The 25604-nt window shown below is 44.1% G+C and overlaps 1 protein-coding gene across 1 annotated transcript; it reads left to right on the plus strand.

Annotated features, from left to right (window-relative positions):
* On the plus strand, nucleotides 1–25053 carry slc9a1a (solute carrier family 9 member A1a). The gene is made up of 12 exons (XM_076106846.1): nucleotides 1–869; nucleotides 10062–10534; nucleotides 11258–11508; nucleotides 12851–13068; nucleotides 14122–14324; nucleotides 16829–16918; nucleotides 18699–18769; nucleotides 19045–19221; nucleotides 20017–20146; nucleotides 20518–20619; nucleotides 21253–21334; nucleotides 22162–25053. Exons 1-12 carry the CDS (start codon nucleotides 593–595, stop codon nucleotides 22458–22460), a joined length of 2373 nt encoding a protein of 790 aa, XP_075962961.1. The 5' UTR covers nucleotides 1–592; the 3' UTR covers nucleotides 22461–25053.
* The last annotated feature ends 551 nt before the right edge of the window (nucleotides 25054–25604 follow it).

Raw genomic sequence — 25604 nt, forward strand, 5'->3', positions numbered from 1 at the left:
GCCCCCCGACCAAGGTCCTTGTCATCCTGGGGAACACGGGTGGAAAAGCCGGACGCTATTACGCCGACATTGATATCAAAAAGTTGAAAGAGACATAGGTGCGCACGGGCAAAATGCAATGTGGCAGCAGTGTGGCTTCTTCTCTTCAAGGTCAGTGTCTGAGCGCCGCCGCCGCCTCACGGACGCGTTTCTTCTCGGGCAGTCGGAGGGAAGAAGAAGAAGAAGAAGAAGAGGCGTGGATGGGATGCCGCTGTGTCTCGCTTGCCTCCAGCATCAACGACGTCTGTCACCAAGGAGGACATTGATAAGTCACTGACACTGGAACGTGTGAAACAACGCTGCAAAAACAGCACAGTTGTCTGTGCAATAACTCTTTCAAGCATCTTGGCGTTTCCTGCTTTCTCTCAACGGCCTGCGTCGCCGGGACTGTTTACCTGGCTGTCAGTGAAGCGGGCTAACTAACGCTAACGTAACAGTGCAAAGTTGTATTCAACTTCCTCGAACTCGCTTGGCTTACAAGCTGACTTTTAGTGTCTCATTTCTCCTTTTTTGTGTGTGTGTGTGTGTGTGTGTGTGTCGTTTCTTCGACACCATGCCTTCGAGGACAAGTTCGCACACTCTTCCCGGTATCGGGAAGAGTCTACCGGAGCGGGGGCTGCTCCTGCTGGTTGTTTTGGTGTTGCTTCCCCTCGGAGCGGCCAGCTCCCGGAATACCAACCAACCGGGAAATGTGGACAACCACGAAGTGGCGGTGCAAAGCTATAACTATACTAAAAAGGCTTTCCCTGTGCTCAGCCTCGACTACCATCACGTATCCACTCCCTTTGAAATCTCGCTATGGGTGCTGCTGGCCTCGTTGATGAAACTAGGTGAGTATCGTGTGAATGTTGCCTGTCGTGCGTTTTAAATGCATCTCATCCAGGAAACGCTCGCTCAGGCTCAGGGCTAGGTTATCGGGGTTGGCCACAGGTGTGGTAAGTTGGCACACAGGTAAGTTGGCACATTTGCAGCTAGTTGTGCACAATATGCCTGCATATCAAATTAAGGTGGAATCTGTTTTTTTTTTTTTTTTTTTATATCAGAAAGGTATTTAAAACAAAATCAAGAGAAGACTGTGTTCAGATAAATCTATAAATCGCACGTGTTACACGTTACATGTCACAACACATCTTTTAATGGGCTTGCAGTGTTTGACAGAAAGAGCAAACCTGTCACTTTACAGTTATAAGATAATGTCTGGCCCTGCATTCTGCATGACACTGGTATGCTGACACGGCAAGTCGGACCAGAATAGCGCAATTTAGTTGGAGACTCGTTGGGCGAATCTATACTGCTGGTGACGCAGATTACTCATCAGATCCGTCAGCCTCGTGTGGGGAGAGTCTCTTTGCTTGTGCTGTCCTTACTCCTTGACACAGTGATGACTAAGCACCTTGGTGCAGCGGTCTGGACGTTGGACAGCAACTATTTAGCACATTTTTCAAGACAGTGGAACTTCCTGCTACGCTATTGTGAGCCATAAGCCCCGAGGCATTGTCATAAAGGATGTCTCAAAAGCGATTGTTCCCAGCTCGGCTACACACTGAGAGACTTCTGTCCAGCTCTTCACTTTCCTCTGTTGCTTCAGTGTTTCCTCACAGTTTGTTGCCACTCTTGTTGCTCTTATTTCTTTCCTCTTTCTTCCTATACTGTCTGCAATGCCTCCCCGCATTGTGCTTTCCACAAAACGCTGCATTGTCCCCCTGGCTGTCTTTGTCCGAGAGCCAGCAGCTTGTCAGTTGCCGGTGACATCAGGGGCCTGACTGAGCACCAGCCGGTAGCCAGGGGAGGATATACCGCCTCACTGTCTGGGCGAGGAGCCCGGTGTCTCCCGGGAGGTGGGGACAGGCAGAGCAAGAGCGGGACCGTCCTGGATCAGGTGGCTCTCTGTTCGGGCGCATCTCAAGGGCATGGAGGCAAAACGAGAGATTTGGATACTGAGAAAGAGGGAGCGAGTTAAAATACATGGGACGAGTGTGTGCGCTGACAGCAGTGACCTTAAGCCTCTGATTATCCCAGGATGACTGAAAATGGGCAGTGGGTAATTCAGAGTGGCTGCCATACATTGCTCAGCCTTGGCACAGTGTCTGGTACATATCTTACAAGCCTAAAAGCACCTCCACACACTCCATATATCGCTTTAGCAGCCCTGTCACTGTGCCTGGTGCCTTTCTGTCCTTATTTCTGAATACTTGTCTGAATTTGATTAAACCCGGTGCAGAAGCTTTTCATATAAATCAAAAGCCATGTTCTTTAGAAGGGAATACGCCCTGACAGTGGCAAGGTCCTTATATTTATGAGACATCTTCTCCTGTATAATTAGTCTACAGACTAGTACCACTCATAAATAACAATGCTTTATCAGCCTTTGACTAAGAGGCTGTAATTAGCACTGAAAAACCTGCTACACAGTCCTCATAAGGTGATCCTCTGTGTTTAGGAGAGGGTTGTGTTTGAAAGGTCTGCTCGGGTATAACCAGGAAGAATTAATGCTAACGAGCTCAGCCATTATCTCAATGACCTTGTCCCAATGTAATTTTGTGAAAGTAATCTGAAACAAGAAACTCATAAACAAGCCTTACATAGTACAGTGTGGCAGAATGTAATGCTTTTATAGTTTATAGCCTCATCAAACATCCACCGGGTTCCCGACTTTCATATTGACCTTTCGGTTTGGTCAGATCTGATAGTATTCACACTAGTAAAACATGAATGGGCCGTTGGACACACCTCAGTGGTAATTACCTCTTGTTGCTGTGAAGCTGCTTGGTTCCAGTGTTCCCCCGTCCTTTAAGCGAAGCGCCGCATAACATGTCTTACAAGTCCCGTTAGTCTCGCCTCCCATTTACAATTCAAAACTGGTCGAACACTTTGAAGAGAGGGTGTGTGTTACTTCAGTGTGGCGCGCCAGGAAAGCCTCACACGGCTTCACACACACACACAGTTTCTGAGTAAATGTTTTTTTCTTGTAGTAGAAGTTGGACCTACTACCTGAACCTTCATTCTTATGAGTAGGAGGAGTGGGGGAAAAAAGAGATTGAGCATCGGCTAAATAGCCAAAGTGAAATGAAAAGTATTATCTATTTAATTTGTGATGCTCTGTTGTGAATCTGCTCAACAATAATTTAATTGCTAGCAACTTTTATGGAGAGTGTTGCATCAGATAAACGATACAATACCAGCCAGACGATTCTATGCTTATGCAGTGATTTATTGTCATGAGCACGTTCTCAGCAGTTTTATCACCGTGGCTGTTGAGAATGATTTAGCGGTGCAAATAAAGGATTGAACTGCTTGTTATCAATGCAAGCTTTGTTTATTGTTATCAGTTGTAATTATAGGCCAAGCACAAAAACGACAAATACTGTGTATGCTATACTTACTGCATTTGTCTAAAAGTGAAATCTATTCAAGCACATATAGTAAGTAGAAGTACCTAAGAAGTCACAACATATTCCATTTATTTAGACAGTAGGAAGTGACATGAGGAGAAATGCAAAAGAATACACTCACTCGAGGTTTAGGAGTAAAACTGAGTGTCCATCGTCAATGTTATTTAGTAAGATATTGCACATATTCAATTCAGAAGACAGAGAGTGATTATCCATCAGCGTTGAACACTGCTGTTTTTCATATATTTATTTGTTTTTATTGGATACTTCTGCCCATCTTGTGTGCTTCTTGTTGTATTTTTTCTGAATTATGTTAGAATTCTTCTTTTTTCCTTTTGTTGTTTGTTTTTCTCTTTCCTGTGACTTCATTTCTTATTTTTTTTTTTTTCAATATCTGGATTTTTGTGTGTGGAAAAAAACACTGCCAGATTTTGTCACTTGTTTTAATAATCGTTGAGGAACTGCAAACCTGCAGGTTGTTTTTGTCTTGTAATTACCAGAAACGACTCTCTGATCGTTCATCTATTTTTTTGTTGTTGTTGTAAACTGCACAGAGGTTTAGTCTTCTAAGACCCACAATCTCTTGATTAACTCTGTTCCATGAATGCTGCCATTGTTTAGCTTGTATGTGTCGAGTAAATGGTTCACTAAGAGACCTGCCCGTTCCTTAAAGGATTGCGTTATCTATAGTAAACCGTTGATGATAACGAAGGAGGGAGACATTATCAGAACCACTGGGTTGACCAATAAACCCCCTGTGTAATTATTCCTGGACAATATGTGTCCCTCCTAGTCCCTCCTGCTACAGTTACTATGTAATTCATCAACATTTTGTTGATGAATTTGAAGCAGTGCACTAGAATCAACCAACATACTTACATTTGTTGTTGTGGAGTCCTACATTACATCATTTGGCAAACCCATTTAGAGATGAGGGCCATAATATTGTCCTTATCGATAAAGCCGGCGTGGGAAAGATTCCATGTACACCATTAGAAACCACACCCTTGGTAAAGCTGGAGTAAATGTGTCACGAGCTCTACACATCTTATCTTCAATGTGTTATTTAGGTTGTGGCTTAGCACAGACGTTTTCTTAAAGAAAGAACAAAACTACATGCCCTTAATCTTAGAAATAGATGTCTTTGCCTTACACTTAAATCAATACATACTTAATGTAATTTAGGTAACTATTTCCCGTCGGTCTCAAGACAACCTTATAAAGGTGGATCTACTGGGAGTACAGTGTTTTTACTTTTGTTTCCCTCTAATGCCAAATCTTTAAATGTTTCTACACCAGGCTAACTAAACATCATCACGAGGAGACCTTTGTACAGTATTCCCTGTAACCGACATTTGACACCGTTACTGAATTCTACTCCATTCAGTAGTTGTAGATTAAGATGTGCTTGTGAATTATAGTAAGGATCGTCAAACCTTTCTGTTGCTCAGAATCATCACCACGAGAGGACTCACCCATGTGAGCCGGTATTGTTGTGCAGATATGGCATCAGGGATCATACTGAAATACACCAGCAGCAGCAGGCCCTTATTAATAATTTAAACCAACACTGGTCTTGCACAAGCAACTCGAGGAGCACAATGATCTGCATCAAACAATCAAACCACGACTCACGAAAGGTTAGTTTGTACTCTGAAATAAATGTGCATCATGACCTTCCTGTGATCTATGCGTCACGGTGTTGGAACGCCGGCCAGCCGGTCCAACATCTCGATTTCTAGGAAAAAGAATCAAACGTATCATCAATCACCTCCTTCAACAAAGCAACTGTTTAAATGTTTTCTCTCTTTTGTGCTTGCTTAGTCCAGCAGATTTGGTTTGCGGGCAGTGTACAATTAGTCACCTGGCAACAGGACACAGTTCCTGGCTTTGGGAATTGTCTTGTGTAGCGAGTACCTGGCTCTGCTGACACTGGGTACACATGCAGAAATGAGAGGGCTGTTACCCTTTACTGGTTTTCAATAACGTTGCTGCATAAAGGCACTCTCAGGGGGGGTTAGTGGGGCAAGGACACAGCGGCTGCCATTATTGACAAGAAGCCACAGTGAACCGTCTGATCTTGTAGTTATCTTAAGACTCTGGCATAAAAATCTTTGAGTCCACTTACCAGTTCTTTGAAGTTCATAAGCCCTCGTTTTCACTTATCTTATCTCCTGCGGCATGGCTCTTCACTGATGAGCACTGAAGGCCATAATTGGACTCACGCTGGAGACATTTAAGACTGTGTGAACTGTCACCACTTGGACATTTGGATCCTGCTCCGCTGAGCCTTTTGTCCTGGGTCCTGTATGTGTTTATGGTATTTAGAAGGATCAGCATTGAAGCCGAAAGGGCTTTTTGTCTCATTCTCTTCCTGGTTGTCTTCACGTGTCCCTCCTGGTCACCCATGAATGATAATGGTTCATTTAGAATGGGTCCTTCTGGGATCCAGTGTTGGCTGCAGTAATACGTTTAGGTCCATCCAGCCACGACCTGTTTGCTCTTCCCTCGAGGACTTCACTGCCCTTCTTTTGATTAAAGGATTTGTGTAAATGGATTTCACTGCAGGCCGCGGCCATTCAATCAGGTCGGGTATTTTCTACCCTTGAGAGTGAAAAATGTTCCTCTGTGAGCTGCTGGGTTTTATTCCACAGCTTTTGCTGAGGTGAGCCTGAGACTAAAATAACACAAGAAAAGAATGTTAGATCTCACGCTGTGACTGATTTAGGATTAATCTTATTTTGAAATATGAGACTTGTGAGGCATTGCTTCGATATGGATGATGATGCGTAGTCAAAATTGAATGGAACCCTTGCCAGAAACACCCCAACAGAACATAAGATGGTGTGTTGGTACCATTTTTAAAAGATGATCACAGGCTTTATATACTGGTTATCTTTAATTGATTCAACTTAAAATTCCAGTTTGGTGTGGCCTATTCATGGCTCATGACTCAGGGAGTGAAAGCTGGGAGCTAAAAGTACTCTGGCTGAGGTCCATTACTTAATGTCATTTAGAAGGTCACTTAACACAAGGAATCATGGGACTCTGGAAAAATAGCCTGTGTTTATAGTCAAGTATCCTAAGTTGTAAACCACATGTTGTACCATATTAGAACTCAATTATGAGGATTAAAATACACCATGAGGTTTCATAGACTAGCGGTTTAGACCATAAACTAATGTCTACAGTGTTTACTGAGGTCATAAATCAAGTTAGAGGTAGGGACATGTTCTCATAGACTTCAATACAATCTGACTTCTCCTTGCAACTACAGCACACTGCTGACTGTTAGAAAGAATGGGAGTTTAAGGTACTTCTGCATTGGACCCGGAGTTTGCCGCCTTATCATTTCTTAGATAATATTGGTAAGTTGCTTCCTGGACTTCAGTTTCTTTCAGTAGTGGCTCTAACTTGTATCCAGCTGTTTACAGAGGATGTTTATTTTCCCTGTGAACAGCAGTGCAACCATTTGCAAACATAAGCAATATGTGTTCTGAGAAATGTAGAGCAGAAGGCCCGGCTAGTAGAAGTAAATGCTCTTTGTTTGCAATCTCATAGCACCTTGTTGTAAGCATTGACGTCTGCTGCCCCATCAGGTTGCAACAGGTGAACGTGCTTGTCTTCCATTAAAGATAATGCTAAATGCATAAGGTTCAGCATACCTCATGCACATACATGAAGTGTTGCGACATTTAAATTGCTAAGAGGGGAATCTCTGAATTCTTTGCAATTCTTTACATCCATATGTAATAAAGCAAATACCGGCAGAATTATGTAAAACATGAGCATACATTCTGTGGAAGGCCTGTCACTGTAATCTGTTCTGGTCAACCGGGAACCAATTAGCTGACTGGAGCTGTGCAGGCCCACTTATGAGATCTGGTGTCCCCCACACTGAACGGAGACCTCTGCGGTGTTGGAGTCTCAGACAGTTAGACACAGTTTATTAATCATGTAGCGGTGTCCATAGGGAGACGAGATGTTGTGAACTATAATGTGCTAATTGAGCTTTCGTTTTGAAGCCTCCAGTCAGCAGGTTGATGCTTTCTTCTGAAGAGGCATTGTGCCGTGGATGGTCTCGGAGCTAGCTGTGGAATTTACATCCTGCTCGCCACATAAGCCTTCAGAGGGGATCCACGTAAGGTTTCTGTTTACTGTGCTTCAAGCAGTTACCACAGAACATCTTTGTTAACCAACCTGACTGCGAAGCCTCTGTGGAGTTGTGGGCGGTTTTCAGTTTTCCATTTCAGTGCATCGAAAAGAGATGAGCACTCAGTCTCTGGCGTCTCGCTGTGGGGGAAATGAGGTCTCCTTAGACTTAAAGACAAAGACTCCCTCACTATCTTTCCTCAAAGCTCCAGAGTTACAGCTGGATGCAGCTGCACAATCCACAGGCATGCACTTGTTGAGCTTGCATGCCGAAACAGTAATAATGTTGTTTTCAAGTATGAACGCCCCTCCCCCTACCTCAGATGCCTTGTATTATTACAGAGAATTTCTGACGCTACCAGGCGTGACACGAGAGGGTGGAGCTAAGTACAACCGAACGCTGAATAAGACAGTTTTAAGCAACCAAAAAAAGTTACAATTAACTTTCATGAACTGAAAACACACTGTGAAAGGGCTAAAGTTGTAAGACGAAAAACACGTAAAACTCCCAGATCGAATAACACGTCGTAGCGACCTGTCAATCACAAGGTAGCCACCCCCTAAAGCATACCCTGCTTTATCTATTTCACTCTAAAAAAGACCATAATTTACTAAATGAGCATCATGCTGTATTGAAGAGGACTTGATACTAGCGATTGAGACTGTAAACTCATGTTCACAATGTTTACAGAGGTAACAAATCAAGTATATACTTCTATACGAGTGGACGTCTTTTTGCAACCAGAGGATAACCCTGCTGGCTATTAGAAAGAATGCAAGTTTCAGGCACGTCCGCATTGGCTTCACTTCTCACACACGGAGGTTGCCGCCTGCCTATTGCATAATAATGCAATATGATAGTACGTTCATTAGCTGCTCCACCGTCCTCATTTTACATATGTAAGCAAACAGGAGGGAACACGCCCTGTGGCTGCTGCTGTCACTGCCCCCTCCACTGTTGTACTATGTAGCTGTGGTGCTTATTGATAGTTTAACGTGTGTGCTTTGATCCCAACACCCAATGGGTTCAAATTCTGTTCATCCACGAACGGCTGCAGCTTCGGGCGGATGTGAGGAACAACTTGCTGACATGGCTCAATTAACACGTCGATCCCTCTGTTTCTGTCTCTAATATAGACGTACTTACAAACTACAGGTCTTATTGTGTCATTCCTGAGGGCATTTCATCCTTTTGGAGCATGTAACGCTCACGTGAGCTTCTAGCATACGTTTCATATCTATTTGATTATTTGCATAAGATTGTTTTGCCTGTCTGTGAGCATGTAGCTTTATTTCTCTGTTTGCGTGTCCGTGTTAATGCAGCATGCAGTTTACTGATACAGTGCCAGCTGGAATGTCTCATGTCCGTGTGCTGCTGTAGTGTACAGTAAATATAGCTGGGGAAGAACTTCTCACTATGCGATGCAGGCTCTCTCTTTGAAGTCTTCAGCTTCTTTTGTTTACTATTTTTAAGCGCAGGCTGCAGTTGTCCCGTCACCTCACTGTGTATGTAGCCTTGTCTGTGATTATAGTTTCATGTGAGACGTCACGGCAGCTCAGGGGTGACGGGACATGTGGTCCCGTATCGACTAACTAGCTACCCGTGTTGGGCCAGCTTATTAAAAGTCAAACGGCTTGTGTCTTATTGCTTGTAAAGACATCCACATTAACAATCTATCGTGTTTCCACACAGAGCTGCTTGTGCTGTGACATGTGAGCCAAGTGGCCTCGAGCAATAGCACATCATTGCAGAAGGTTATTTCATTAATGTGGGACTCCTCCAAAACTGGATTAGTATGTAAACAAGAAGACAAATAGAAGTTGAAAGATTCTCTTTTCGTGTCACTGGCAGCACGTTTTTACTAGTCTCATCATCTCCTGAATGTGGTCTCTTGGCAGCCAATGACTTGCTGACTTGTCATGTGACATCTTTCGACAATTAATGTTTTGCATATTATTTCCATTTTTTCCTTTTTTAAGAATTCCCCAAGGCCTTTGTGTTGGCTGTGTGTCTCACCAGTATCTCCGCAGCATACAGTACACTTCTCATGTTCTTTTCCTAAACTATACACCTTCAAGACTGGAGACACCAATGTATTTTTATGTCAATCACATGGTGAGAACATAAGTTCTTTAACAGTTTTCTGTTACAGACAGGTAGTAGTCGAAATAAGCAAAGGCGTGCAGGAAAGCCTTGACGTGTCGTCACAGCCTACACTAGAAGTAGAAGTGTGTTTCCTCTGTATTTCCTAAGAACAGCTCTTTCTTACCTGAGAGTTCTACAGAAGGTAGAATCTGTTGCCAGGATGGTGCTAGTACTGGTATGAGGTGTGGTATGTCACAGCTGATTGCTCTAGTAAAGTTGTGTATTCAGTTCTTAAAACTTCTTGGGAACCATTCCAATTTCCAGGTAAATCACTTCCTCCTTCCTGTTCTTTGTCTTCCTCCATGCCACTGCATGTCCATCCACGTCCCCAGGGTTCCACCTGATTCCTCGTCTGTCCGGTATTGTGCCGGAGAGCTGCCTGCTGATCGTGGTGGGTCTCATCGTGGGGGGGCTCATCAAACTAGCCGGAGAAGAGGTCCCCCCAGTGCTGGACTCCAAGTCGTTCTTCCTCTGCCTGCTGCCGCCCATCATCCTGGATGCCGGCTACTTCCTGCCCATCCGTCCCTTCATGGAGAACCTGGGCACCATCCTGATGTTCGCCGTCGTGGGGACCTTGTGGAACGCCTTCTTCGTCGGAGGTGTGCTGTACGCCGTGTGCCAGATCCAGCCTGGCGAACCGTCCGTCCTCAACTCGATAGGGCTCCTGCCCTGTCTGCTGTTCGGCTCCATCATCTCCGCTGTGGATCCCGTCGCTGTGCTCGCCGTGTTTGAGGAGATCCACATCAACGAACTGTTGCACATCCTGGTGTTCGGTGAATCACTGCTCAACGACGCCGTCACTGTGGTGAGTGACCAAAAAAAGGAAATGTGTGCTGCTAGGAGGCTTTCGTGCTTCCATTTGCTTTATTGTTACACATACATATGCCGAGATGTAAACCGGTGACCAGAGAAACATTAACATTGTCTCCTTATGACGAGCATCATCAAGTCATTTGTAAATTAAAAGTGTTGCTTAGCTCAGCAGTCTGGGAAGCAGCTAAAAAGTCCCTGGGTGTTATCACCAGATCAGGTTGTGTGTTAAATGTATTAATTTGTAAAACCACACAGTTAGACTTAACCTGTCAACACACAGATCGTGGTCTGTCGACTACCCTGTCACTACCCGATAATCCCCAGCTAACAGCGCATCAGCAACAGCACCATCCTCAGTATAAAGTTACTTCAGCATCATAGCTATCCAAGGAACCAACTTTAGCTTCAACGACCTGTGTTTTTGACATCAGCTATCGCAACACTTGTGTAAGTGAATGCTGTGTTACATAGTGAGATGCTTACTAAATGCTTGGTACAGAATATAAAGTATTTTTCAATTAATTTGGCACAAGAAGAAAATTAGCGGTTGTGTTTTCCCTTGCAAAGCAGTTATAGGATGTGCTCAGTTTTATCCAATCTATTATCTTTTACCTTTGTTTTGGGATTTTAGAATCAATACAGCTGTATAAGATGCACTTAACTTTTTTATCATCCTTTCTTTCTAATATTATGTATCATACTCCTCTTCTCCTAGGTGCTATACCACCTGTTTGAGGAGTACACGGGTGCCGGCACCGTGACACTATTGGACTGTTTCCTTGGAGTCGTCTCCTTCCTGGTGGTCTCGTTGGGGGGCGTTCTAGTGGGAGCTATCTATGGGTTCCTGACCGCCTTCACCTCACGCTTCACCTCCCACACGCGTGTCATAGAGCCACTGTTTGTCTTTGTGTACAGCTACATGGCCTACCTGTCAGCTGAGATGTTCCACCTCTCTGGCATCATGGCGTAAGTCATATAGATTTACACATTTTCAGAATGTACTGTATAAATTCAATGTTTGATTTCTGTACAACTCAAGCGTCATTTTAACTTTTTAATGTTAATCATTTTCTGTTTTTAGCAATTTTCTTTAAAAAATTGGACAAATCCTAATTACTCTCTTTTGTATATGTAGCGCCTGCTTTCAGTAGACGTCTTTTAAAGCCTGTTAGAACAGCGAGACCATGGATTGTCAGCATGGTTCGTCCTAGAATCCTTAAGACTGACAGTTCTGGCGCCTCCGTCTAGTGTGTGAGCTGCTTCATACAGGTTCTGCATTTACAAATTCAGTATCCAGTGTGTCATGTGCGCTCTCTGGAATCTGTGAAATACTCCAGCTGTGTCAGGGACGTCCCTCTTGCATCACATGTTTGTATTATGTGGATCTTCCCTCAGTGATGAGATGTCATGGTCGATGTACAACCTTGCCACTGCAGGGTAAACCTATTTGTCATTGCCCTGACAGTATCTCAACTATACGTCTTGGCAGATTGCGCTCCGTATAACCAGCAGTATCATGAATTAATCTGATCCAACGTCTCCTAAACCAAGCCGTAATTTATTGGCATCCCAGCATTCCCTGAGGTGCCGTTTCTCATCTGCTCCTCAGGTATTTTTCAATCTATTTCCTGTTTGAGGTGCTGGGTGTTATTGATGTTGCAGACAGGAGGGGATGATGTACTGAGTCTCGGGGCCGAAGGATGCGTAGCTTCAAGGACAATCTCTTCCAAAGCCTCTGGCTGTCTCCTTGCTCCTCAGTTCATAATGGAAAGGCGAAACGCTCCCTGTGTGGATTCCTTTCATCGTTCCCTAAAGCCTTGAGAACCAAACCAACGTTTACATGGAGGAGGAGGTGGAATGAGGGTGAATGTTGAGTAGCCGCTGAGGCTTATGGGACATGGTTGGCGTTTATTTCTGGCCTTCATGGCCTTTGACCTAGAAACATTGCTTCACACCAGAATGGAATAGAGAAGTGACCACCAGACAGGGAGGGAGACATCTTTGTTGGTGTCGCATGTTTACAAAATCCGTTTGGAACTCTGGGTATCCACAGCACTCCTTTAGAGGAAGCCTCTGACGCTACTGTTGCTCATGACTCACGTAAAACCACCCCTTCTCCTTAAGTTAGGGTTTCCTTTAACATTTCTAACATTTATTATTTGTACTTTGCTTCATTGTGTGTTTAATTTTCGATGACATCCAGCATTTACAACAAATTTGGAGACATGGAATCTATGAAAATATGTTTCGTAATGGTGCATATATATATGTATCTCATTTGACAAACACCTGCCTCTTCTCCTTCCAGGTTAATATCTTGCGGAGCGGTGATGCGGCCCTATGTGGAGGCCAACATATCCCACAAGTCCCACACCACCATCAAGTACTTCCTGAAAATGTGGAGCAGCGTCAGCGAGACGCTAATCTTCATCTTTCTGGGTGTGGCCACGGTGGACGGAAATCACTCCTGGAACTGGACCTTCGTCACCGTCACCATCATTCTGTGTCTGGTGTCACGGGTCATAGGTCAGCTGCAGTGATTCTCACAACTTGAAGTAAATGTGGTGGTGCCATGCTGGGGTGTGTAGCAATATAGCATGAAGAGGAAACAGTTAACCTGCAACAGAGGAAGTGTTGTTAGTTAGTTATAGTGTCGGTTATTTGGGGTTAATTCATGCAAGATCTCTTTGACGATGCTGTTGGCTTTTATCAATGAATCTTTAATGAAACATTCACTTCATATTTCATCTTGAAGTGCTTTTGATTTAACCGGTTTGTCATCAACTGGGCTTAAATGCAAATCAAGAAGCGCAACAAAAATAAGTTGCTTTGTATTTATACATCTTCCAAAGAGATACACGTATTATAGTGCACTTTGAAGTGAGCTGTAGTTTAAACACAAAGGATGTCAATGTGCGGGAAAAAAAAGTCCTTTTACTCAAAAAAAGGGGAACAAGGAACTGTCGCCATCATGTTTCATCACACAGCTCTCGGCGCGTGGAGAGTTATGAGTGTCGTTGGAGAGAGAGAGATACGCAAAGTGAAAGAACGATGAGGCGAGCAATACTGAGTTCTCCGTGTGACATTCTCAGCCTTAAGAGCTGATGAGGCTTTGACCAAACGTTCCAAACACAAATAGGCTGTCTGTGAATGTTGTAATCAGTAATCCTGCACGTGTTACTGGCATCACATGAGACCAGATCTTGTGACGTAAGAACAGTTCAAGTGGTTCTTCTCCTGTCAGTTAAAGAGCCATTCCGATGTTTTTGCAGGTTTTAGGTTGTTCACATATCTTTTGCGGTAATCATTTCCAAAGTAAGATTTAAAGAGGTTGCATTACCACGCATGATATTTGGGGCAAAAGCAGATGGGATTATAACTGCGATGGTCATGGTATATCAAGTCTTAGTAAGGTGGCTTTCATAATTGTAATAATGATAACAATGGCTGCGTGAAAGATGGGGAAAAGCACATTGAAAAATCGTATGAAAATACTTTATTGTTATCGTATTAACTGAACGTCTATTACACGCACACAAAGTCACAAACCTTGCGTTCTCATTACGTTGTCCTCCCCAGGTGTGGTGGGTCTGACCTACGTGATCAACAAGTTCCGCATCGTCAAGCTGACGACCAAGGACCAGTTCATTGTGGCCTACGGTGGCCTGCGAGGCGCCATCGCCTTCTCTCTTGGCTTCCTGCTTAAGGAGGAGCTATTTCCCATGAGAGAGATGTTCCTTACTGCCATCATCACCGAAATCTTCTTCACGGTCTTTGTTCAGGTAAGAGCACTCGGTTTAGGTCGTCCTGGTTTGTTTTCAACAGACTTTCCTCGTGTGTTAGCCTCGTAATGGGATGTCATCATGACCACAGTCACTGCACAATGCAAAGAGATGCTGTGGAGCTTAACTTAGAGTGAAAACATTACTGTTGGTCCTCTCAGGTGCACTAAAATTCCCTTTTTGTGTATTATATTTTCCCAGTAAGTCTAGCTTTTCAGTTTTAGATTACATCACTGTTTTGAATTCCCACTGATGGGTCCACTGACAAAACCAATCCATCTCAGAACAAGCCTTTTATTTGCAAGCGTTCAATTAGACGCTGTGAATCTCATTAATCTTACTGGTAATAATGAGGTTTGAACTTCAAAGGCTCGTGTTGCATCAAGCGGTCAGACGTTCTTGATCTTTTTGGTCTTGGAGTAAACGGCTCCAGCTGGTTTGGGAAAATGTGATTTCAGCTTCTCCTTTAAAGTACGCCGTGAGGCAGCCAGGTGGGCTAATTAGTGCATCAGATCTAAAACACATGCAGAAAGAACACAACATGTGGTTTATGTAGACACACACTCCTGCTGTCCACATACACATACCAATCAAACGCATTACACAAAGGCGAGATGAAGACAAACGGGCAGTGACTCCATACATTGAATGCATCTGCCCTGTCCTGTCAGATAAACCTGTCCCCTGGTGAAACTGTAGGAACGTTCTTGGCTGTGGTTTGGATCCAGAATGGAGGCCGCTAAAATAGAACCCTGAAGACATGGAGTCTCTCCTCAGAGGCGAGATCAGAAACATGTTTTATTCATGCTGCTGGATTCAGCTCTGTGCAGTGTGAGGGGAGAGGCCCCTTTCACCTGCCATGTGGAGTTATTTAAAAGTATGACTCTGTGAGAGTGGGGTTGTCTTTTTATTTGGAAGAGAGTAAGCTAGGTGGTCTGAAGTGGAGATCTTTATCAGAGTAATTATTATCTATATGACAATTTACAAGTAATATATAATAAACGTTGAATATCCTGATGGATGGTATTTCTTTTCTTTTGTTGGATTACTTTACTTCGCAGAATTCTTTATTACAGTATAACCAGTTGGGAAAAGTGTAGGTTCCTCTTCATGCATGCCTGATAGCATGACTGGATATTGTTAAAGAGCGGGGACCTTCAGTCATCCACTTTAGGCCACTACAGTTAACCAGATGGTCGGCTTAATCTCTTCAAGAAGCAGAATGATACGCTGGAGCTTTTAGGTGCAGACAGGCACGAGCACACACACACACACACACACACACACACACACACACTCGCTACTGGTTATCCTCAAGTAGTAGCCGAACATTAGACTGATGCTTGATTTTTAATTTCTCGAGCCATTCTGTTGTGGCAGTGTACTTTACTTAATCCTGCTGACAGCTGACCAGAAATGAACCCTTTCTAGTAAAACAACAATGGAGTTAGGTTTGGTTTCTAAAATCAAAGTAAAAGTAAAAAACAGTTTTGGTGCCAGAACGTTAGATAAAAAGATCCAAAACAAACTCTTTTCCTCTGAGTTGTTTGCTTATCAACATAAGATGCATGGTTGGAAACGCACCATTTGCTTTCCAACCATTTTACACAGGAACAAACACACACACACACTGTGTACACACTCAATTACTGTAGTTGTTGATGATGTCTGCACTTATCATTTGAGTCTGTTTACAATCACATCCCCCCCCCCCCCCCCCCAAGCGGCCACCAGCAGTGCTGAGAAATGAAACCAACACGAAAGTGCCAAAACCTGCAGTTCCTCAAATGGCCACTTGACACAGTGGCTGCAAAAACGATTCAACTACTAGGCCCAGACTCGATGATAACATTTCTCCTGAGATTATAATCACAGTCACAACCTTGTGCTAACAACTTACTGATATGAAGAAAGCACTTTGTTTTACTGTGATTGAAACTGCATCACTCTGTCTGTAACGAACAGCAACATTTTGGCAGTTCAGGATTTGTCTTTAGCTGAATGTGTTCCTGCACGAAGCATCTCTCTGCCTTACTTTTAACCACTTGTATACTTCAAAGAATATCCGGGGAACAATGGAAACACAAAATGCTCTTGTTTTGAACTGTAATAATGCGATTAGGGCATGGATTTAGCAGATTTAGATCTTTAAAGCTGAAATCTGTAACATTCCACATGTCGTCACTCTCTAAAGTGGTGAGAGACTTACGGAAACAACAGGAGGGTTTTGTGAAAGGTTGTGCGACGACCTGATGTGTTTGTTAGTCATCCGTTGCAAAATTTGGGATGTGTGACCAATATCAGTTATCAGAGTATGAAGGTTTATGTGTTCAAATTAGCCTGACACACTGAAAGATGATTAAACATTACAGACACCAGGTTTTGAACCTTCTCGTTTCATTCTTGCGTAGCGCGGAGTCGTCGATACGAGGCTGCTTCTATCTTTAGTTGAGGTCAGGAGGTGAATAATGAATAATGCTGTGTTCCTCTCATCCCTCTTGCAGGGCATGACCATCAAGCCCCTTGTGGAGCTTCTGGCAGTGAAGAAGAAACAGGAGGCCAAGCGGACGATTAATGAGGAAATCCACACCCAGGTGAGACCTTTCACCTTCAGCCTTCTTGATCAGAAGCTGAGGACTTCTTGATGGTTCATACATATTAATAACCCTGACCCTTCGGGTATGCAGTGGATAAATGAAATGAAACGGTTTGAAAGGTTCGTGCCTCACAACAATGAATGAATGTGATACTATTATACATTCCTTTCAGTTGTATTTATGTAAGATGTGACGTCCTTTTTCCAGTAAAGACAAAATCACACTACACGACTGTCAAAGTCGTCACAGTGATGTTCTGTTACTGTACTGTTAAGGCCATTTCTGGATCGCTGCTTCCACCTACTGGCTGTGCGCTGGTACTTCATCTCATATATTGTACTGTACAGTGTACTTGTACAGCGCAGTGAATCTCAATCCAAAGATTAGAAAAATGACCGTCTAGTTAAATATAACTCTCACACACACACACACACACACACACACACACACATCGTCTTGTATCCACAGTTTCTGGTACTCAAACACACCCGTGAGTGAGTGACCATCATGCTCCACAAGAGTGTTTCAAAGCTATTAATACAGCTCCGATATGCACACTCACACTCACAGTTCCTCTCTGTGTCTTTGCGGTAAGTCACCAGTGCTCGAGGCTAGAAGAGAGGATGTCTTAATGGCTTCTCCTCCGCTGTAAAACACCAGTGAAGAAGTGTTACCCAATCGTCTGCAAGCGGCCAGGTGACACACCTGTCCCAACTGTGGGAAACAAAGGTGCAGCAGATCCTTTGCAGCAGCTTTTAGTTATTTTTGTAAGAAACTGTAAGATATTTTTCATAGATTGGTGTTAATTGTATATTTGTTTATCGAGGGGCTTTCAGATTAGCATAACTTTTATAGATGGGCAGAAATAAAACACCTGTCCCATTCTTCAAATGACAAATGGACACACAGTGAACTGGTGAAAGGAGAAGCCCCCGTGTGGAGATGTTTGTAATAATACATCTATGACCCAGTATTAGTGTAACCAGAAGAGAGTTATCGTAACGTGTCTCTGTGTTATCGCACCCTCGGTGATCTAGAGAAACCTTTCATACTGTCGCCACTTTTTTAAAATTCATTTTTCACCGCCACCCACGCAGTACTGGGCAGTCTGTACATAAATCAGCCTCTTCTGACAAAGCAGAAGGACATTCTGTGGCTCTGCTTAATGACTTGTTCCCATAGCTACGCCGCCTGTCATCAGAGCACCAGGGGTGACCTGCGGCCAACTGCACTCTGAGCAACAAATGCATCGGTTCATGTCTCTGGTTCTCTGAGCAGGCGTGCTGCCACGAGATACACACACACACACACACACACACACACACACACACACACACACACACACACACACACACATAGACACGGTCCAATCAGTCACCCGGCTGCTGCTGCTGCTGGTTTTTGAGGAGCGGTAACTGCAGGTGAAGCAAAAAGGTGTGAGATGCAGCTGAGTGATGTCTGCGGTGGAGTATTCATGTAATCACAGTTAACAACACTGTTGATCATAAATTATAGTTTCTCCAAGTACTTAAGACATTGAAAAAATGGCAAAGTATCTTTCCTTGACCAATTAAATTGCTCTAAATGACATATATGTACTCCAGCATATAACATGGACCCCTGGAAAGTCGTGTTTATTAGACAGTAAGGTACAAAAATATCATGCCTCTGAATAAAGTGTCTTTTCCAACACATTAAAACACTCAACAGAGAAGGCAGAGAGTCGTATTGAAAAGCCCGATTCAGCCTCTTTTTGTTTGCCTCTTTTTATCCCCAGTTCCTTGACCACCTACTAACTGGAATCGAGGACATTTGTGGACACTACGGACACCATCACTGGAAGGACAAGTATGAACTTAACAGTCATAACTTTTGTGATCTGAGAATCATAAAAAAAAAAAGAAATTCACTGAGAGGTGGTCATTGGTTGTTTTTCTGTCCTAATCAGCTAATAGATTTAACCCTTGAGAGAAGACACAGTAACTTTGGCTGTAAAATGTCCTTTTCCTCTAACGTGCACCCTGTGTCAAACCTCTCACATCTCTCCCTCTCCTCTTCGTACTCCCACGGCTGTCTTTGTCCCGTGTCTCTGTTTTCATCCGCAACTCATTTCCTCCTTCCAGACTGAACCGCTTCAACAAGAAGTACGTGAAGAAGTGCCTGATTGCCGGCGAACGCTCCAGAGAGCCACAGCTCATCGCCTTCTACCACAAGATGGAGATGAAACAGGCCATTGAGCTGGTGGAGAGCGGAGGGGGAGTCAAGCTGCCAGCTTCTATACCTTCAACCGTTTCCATGCAGTAAGTAGGAGTATTCACTCGTTCTGTCTTCAGTTACCACACTCAACCAAACGCTCCCAAATTGAAGTCCTTAAACTTGAAATATTGTTTTAGCCACTTGGGGGCAGCAGAACACAATACTCCCAAGTCATCACCTTTTAAATTGATTTGGCAAAGCTTGTAAGCAAATAGTTCCTTAATTACACATGCAGCAGCCATGTTTGTGTCCAAACATGGACATATAACACCAATAATCCCTCTCTTTTAGCTCTGTTTGGTCTCAACCAACTCCTTAAGCTGTTAAGCTCTTTAGCTGCTAAATGCTCTACTATGTTCATCAGCTTGACTTCATGAGTTTTTATTCTTTTTTCATAGTTGGATAGAAACAGTATTTTTAAGGAAGAGTGCACAACATTAGTGATTTCCTCCAGAGACGTCATGGTGGGTTTCAGGCTGGAGAGGCTGCCTGATGATTGGAAGGTTGCTGGTTCTCTGACGAGCACTGACGTGTTCCAGTTGTTTTGTAGCCAGTATTACACAAGCAGCACTGTCATCATCACCTGCTCTGTCATGTTGTAATGCCCCAAGTGGGCGAGGAGTCTTAGGTTATCATCACAAAACCTAATGTGAGCGTCTGCACAAGTCTCATTCATTTCACATCTGCAGTACCAAGTAGTCATCGGATACCAGGAGGAAATAACGAAATTATCATCACGACAGTTTGTCATGTGTCCCGACAGAAGCGCTCATGACAGACAATGCGTCTCTGTCACACAGACTATGATAGCCCTGACTCTTTTTCTGCATATTTCTCAGGAACATCCAGCCCAAGAAGCCTCCTCCTCCTGCCAAGCCCGCAGAGAAAGCTCTGTCCCAGCTGCCGAAAGGCCGAGAGGAGGAGATCAGGAAGATCCTGAGGAGTAACCTGCAGAGGACACGGCAGCGGGTAACACCGCCGCGTCAACGACGAGATCCGCTAGAGATGCGTTGATTGTATTACCGGGAGTTCAGAGCACATCACTGTTCATATTGATTTGCACTGATAAACAAAGCAGTATTAGACTACAGTGTAGGGTATTGATTGTAACAGAGTTAGAATTCAATCAGTAGCTCCGCTCATACATTGATCATAATACTGACTTTGATTTTTTTTGGAATACATAAAAGGACTTGTCATTGATTTTTCCCTTGTGGTCATCATGATCTGAGTAAAAGTCTGCAGGTCTTAGAGATGAAGAAAACCTTCCCTCTTTCATGTACTTCAACTTGTGTTTGTCCTCTTAAACCGAGTTGTTTTATGTGTCTCGTCTCTCTCAGCTGCGCTCCTACAACAGACATACTCTGGTGGCGGATCCGTACGAGGATGGCTTCGGTGAATTCGTTATCAAGACGCAAAAGATGATTGAGCTGGAGAAGAAGGTACGATTATCAGTCTGAGCCAGCTGTCTGCATTATCACATTTTACTGACACCTCGTCACGTTTCACATTCCGTTGATAAGCCAACGCTGAAGAAGACATTTTGTGATACCGTAGCAGTGTGCCTGTTACGTAATCTGGTGTATAACAAAGTTGACGTTATAAAGCACGAAACAAAAAGCAGAAAACACAGAGTCCCAAAAAACAAGCAACAGATGAACAGCTTTTCTCATTTCATACCGGGCCACCAGCAGTTAAATGATTTGCCAAATTTATGATTTGTGTTCTAATTAAAGTCCACCTTCAGTCTCCTGAAAACATTTTCTCGACATAAATTCATGTGTGATTTATTGGCACGGTTGAGTGGCCCGACCACTAACTTCCTGTTTCACCAGCCTGTAATTACATAATGAGAATGGACTCCTGTTTTGGGGTAAATTGAATGTGCTAGAAGCCGCCGTAGACTCGAGACCATTTCTACAGACACTACCCAAGCAGCACGTCATGTTAATGAATAGTGACTTACCGAACTGCTGCACTACAAACAATTAGATGAAGCAGAGTGTGTGTACTTCCTGTTTACATGTAAACCTTAAATCATCCCATGAACAAACACCGTGCCTGTGTGTTCCCAGATAAAAGACATGAATAACTACCTGACGGTGCCCGCTCCTCCGCCTGACTCCCCGACCATGTGTAGAGCCAGACTGGCCTCAGGTAAACACAGCCGAGCGCAAACACACCATCATACTGAAACTGTACCGCGTAAAAACAATCGGAGGAAATTCACTACGCCACCGATGGCACCCACGGTGATGAGGCATTATATTCTGTTAGTTCTCTCACGGCAGCTTTGACGAAACAATAAACGCTGTAGAAAGCACTGCTACTGTTCACGCCTGCAGCCGCAGATATTTCCCCGCTGAGGGAAATACGTTTGCATGTGGCAGCCGGCATGTAAACCAGTGTGTGGTTTCATTTTAGGCAGAGGCACTGATTTCAAACCTGCTCAGCAGCAGAAAGGAAACAAAAGCAGTCCAGGTATGTAGTGAGTGTAGAGAAGATTCCTGTCTGAGTTGTGATGACCCGGCAGCGATCCTAACGTGCATGTGCCGGTTGTGTTGCTCGTTAACGCTCATTAATCGCTCATCACTAACGAGGGGATCTCATGACGTGAGGCCAAACGCCGATGATTTATTTTAGCCAAGAAACAAAGACCTGATTAAGAGTCGAGCATGATGTGTGTTTGATTTTCAGCTTGTGTTTCTCATCGTAAGTTTTTGCTAAAAGGGGAATTATTTCCCGCATGTTTTGCATCATAAATCATTGTGACTCGTTGTTTTTGTCGTGTCGTGAAATATCTGAAAAAGGTCTTGCAGCCTCGAGTTTGTGCCGTGATTGTAGCTTCATTGACCTTAATATTTGTTGACCATGATTCTTCTCCCCTTGTACATCGTACGTTTATGCACGCTGATGGAATTAAGGAATGAAATTCAATCCCTTTTTTTTAAAGCCTCGGTAAAGCTAATTCCCTGATATTGCAGACCCACAAGCCTACAGCATGAAGCCGGAGTCGGGCGGCGTGCCGACCATCCAGGTAGACCTGGCCTCTCCACAGTCTCCGGACTCCGTCAACCTGATGGATGAGTTCAAAGCGGCCAGCAAGCAGCAGCAGCAGAAGAAGCAGCAGCAGGAGGAGGACCAGGGCCTGATGATGAAGCCGAGTGGAGCCAACAAGCCGGGCGAGGCTGACGGAGGCCGAGATCAGCAGAAGCGGACGAGGTGCCTGAGCGACCCCGGCCCCAGCGCAGACGAGGAGGAGGACGAACCCTTCCTGCCTTGACACAGCAGACCGGATAGGGAGGGGTCGGGCTGCGTGGCCGCCCTCACTCAGTAGAGAGAGCGCTGCCTCACTGCTCCGCTCTAAGTTATCTCTTTGGTTCAGACACCAAACAAGCCAAAACTGCTATTGCTGTAACTACAAACGGAGATCGTCTCAGCAGAAATATAAGAGCCATTCGTTTTTAATCATCATCGCTCTGTATTCTTTTAGACGGGATCGGAACAGCTGCAATCTGAGAGATGGTGGAGTTTTGTGGTTGATAGTCATTCAGACATTCAGGAAAGAACTATGCATTACCAAAGGTCTGGACTGTTTTAGTGTCAGACAATATCATTGTTACTTGTCAGACTGTTTTCCTCTTTTAATGACTTCCTTTTGTTGTTTTTCTGTCTTTAAAGCTACCTTTGAGACGTGCTGGGCCTCTAGTCCTAAATTTAATCAACAAAGCAATCTAGTTTTCTCTTTCGAACATGGTACTTGTGTTTACGGTGCTTGTTTTAATCCAATATCTCACTGACACTGTTCGCTGGATATTCAAACATTTAGTGTTCTAATATTTGGCCTTACTTTACGTCACACATTTTCACTTGGTGCATTTATATCTTTGTCTATTTTTTACGTTCAGGGGTACTAACATCTGTTTTGAGTGTGATCCAGTATTCTTAGTCGTGCTTGCAGACCTTCGGGTGCTGTTGCTGCGGAGGGAGTTAGGCGGACTCTGAGAACCCCCCCCCCGCTGTTGTATGAAGCTGTTCGGACCTACAAACGTGGAGCGAAGCCGAGCGTTTGGGAAGCTGCGACCGGCAGTGATGTAGCACTGATGTCAGTGATCATGCTTGATTACCCATCCAAGTCTTCTGAAGTTAATCACATGTTGTCGTGTCACGCTTCACGGTAGATGTTTTCTGTTTTACCTCAATTTTAGACCACCCCTTAAAACTATCAGTAGTTGTCTCTCTTGATGTAATGAATAAGTGCCCATCCAACCGTCACCTTCACACCATGTTTTTAACTTTCAGAGCACATGAGCTGATTTTATTATATCAGGACAAAGTTGCTCTCTCTCTCTCTCTCTCTCTCTTACATGCCAATTTGCATTCTTCAGTGTTGTCACTGGCCACTACTAGAAGCCTTTGTGCTCTACATCACTGTTCAGCTTATTACACGGAGAGTTAAGGTTAGTTTGTACAATCCATCCTCACGTCTGAAAAGATTCACGGCCGTGGTTACACTTGTCTTTTCAATGCGACTATCGTCATCAGATCTCCGTCATCTTCCTCCCCAAAGGGAAGACCAAAGGGAAGACCCGCTGCCTGAGACCTGTTCAGTTACCGCTGATGAAAACCCAACACGTCCTCATTTTACTGGTTCAAAACAAAAGCTTTTTAGATAACAAAATAACGGGACTTTATAGGAAATTCAATATGTTTATCCACCGTTTTACAGCTGCTCCTTTGACCACAAAACAAATAATATAACACACATGAGTTCCGATCTGGCGCATCCGAACACAGGAGTTGCATTGAACAGACGCGTGTAGCCACGGCCAAAGACTGTAGGCATCTCATGACAAAAAAAAAAAATGTAATTCTATGCAGTATAGATGTGTAAAATATGTAAATTGATTATAATATCCTATATTTATGAATACCCTTTAAAACTCGAGTCATGTCATCTTGTAAACATGCAACCCATTGAGGCGACCCACTGCGAAAGTCAACGCTAATATCAAACACGGGCATTAAAGTACACGGTCACAAAAAAACAGCGTCGTGTGTGGTCGTTAACGTAGGTTACTTTCTCTACTGTATCCGGTTGTACAGTGTGTGTGAAATACATTGCGCGTCGTTTCTTGCACAGCCGCTCAGTCAAATGGAATTGGACAAATCATTCAGGGGGTTGACGGGATGCTTTGCTGACCCATTTGAACATCTCGTGGGCCACAGCAAACAACAATTAGATTGTAAACCCACAAGTATTCTTCCACCCGAGTCTATCATAACTTGCAGGCCGTCCAAAGGACGTACTCTGGAAAACAACCTCCAGCACTGAAGCCCTTCCTTCTCTGCAGTAGGCTGACTGAGCCACTGCTCCAGTTTTCTGGCCGTTAGTGGCCGTTGAATGCTCCCTGATCCTCTTACATCCAGAAGGCTCACATTTACAGCTGAGGGGAACGAGCACAACCACCTGACAGCCTTGCTCATGTCCTTTAACTCCTCTCCTCTCACGCGTCTGTGAATGGCTTGCTACGCTTGCTGCAGCGAGGATAAGAGGATGTTTTGTAAATCTTGAGTGTATATAAACGTGCAAATGCGAGCGTACGTGCACCGCTGTCGAGCGCGTTCGGTCCCTTTTCTTCGACCCCTTGTACTTTTCCTGCTTCCCAATTTGTGAAAGGGTAATTGTGGCTGAGCGATGGGAGGGTCGAACCTTAAAGCATCTCATTTCCCCGTCTGGACCAAATTCAATTTACTGTCGGAAATGTCAGCGGGTGACGGAGTGTCGCAGTGGAGAACTGTGCTGTAAATGTCAACAGGGACGGGGTCGAAGAGAGAAGGGTTGTTTAAAACCCTGAAGTGACGAGCCAAATGGCATGCGGCCCTCCCCCCCCCCCCCGTCTTCAAATCCTCCTTTTATTGCTGCTTAGAGGACAGCGGTATTTACACGCAGCGTTGAAGTCATGCATTTATTTATACTTCTGCAGCAACAAGAGGCCTGAGAAGTCTTTCTCTCATGTGAATCTGCTCTTAATGCGCTGCTGTTGGGAATATTTCTAAATCATCTTCCCAGATGCTCTTTGATTCCATTTAAAGGCGGTTTTGTTGCTCATTGAACCCTTAACTGCTCTGCAGAGACTGATAAGTGGGTTTCAGGAAGGTTGCAGCAAGTAATGAATTTCTAAACATACTCCCGCTTGTGAACGCGTGAATGCAGAGCAGAGTGTCTCTCAGAGAGAATATCCATGTTGTATTGTAGCTTGGGGGATGTGATCAAATATAAGAAACCAAAAACCTCCAATTCAGATTTAGACGAACGTCAAAAGAAGAGAAATAAAACCCCTGATTGCGTCACATTATCCCAGGCACTTCTAAATTCTTAAGAAGAAGAACACCCCCCCCCCCCCCCCCCCGACTATTTTCATAC

Source organism: Anarhichas minor, unplaced genomic scaffold, assembly GCF_050575085.1.
Source record: "Anarhichas minor isolate MPS153535 unplaced genomic scaffold, ASM5057508v1 ptg000035l, whole genome shotgun sequence".
Lineage (NCBI taxonomy): Eukaryota > Metazoa > Chordata > Actinopteri > Perciformes > Anarhichadidae > Anarhichas > Anarhichas minor.

Bases quoted from the DNA above. Each gene is read 5' to 3' on its own strand.
- slc9a1a (XM_076106846.1), top strand. From the start codon at position 593: ATGCCTTCGAGGACAAGTTCGCACACTCTTCCCGGTATCGGGAAGAGT. The intron at 10,535-11,257 runs GTGAGTGACCAA...CTCTTCTCCTAG, and splicing joins TCAACGACGCCGTCACTGTG to GTGCTATACCACCTGTTTGA. The intron at 20,620-21,252 runs GTACGATTATCA...GTGTGTTCCCAG, and splicing joins TGATTGAGCTGGAGAAGAAG to ATAAAAGACATGAATAACTA.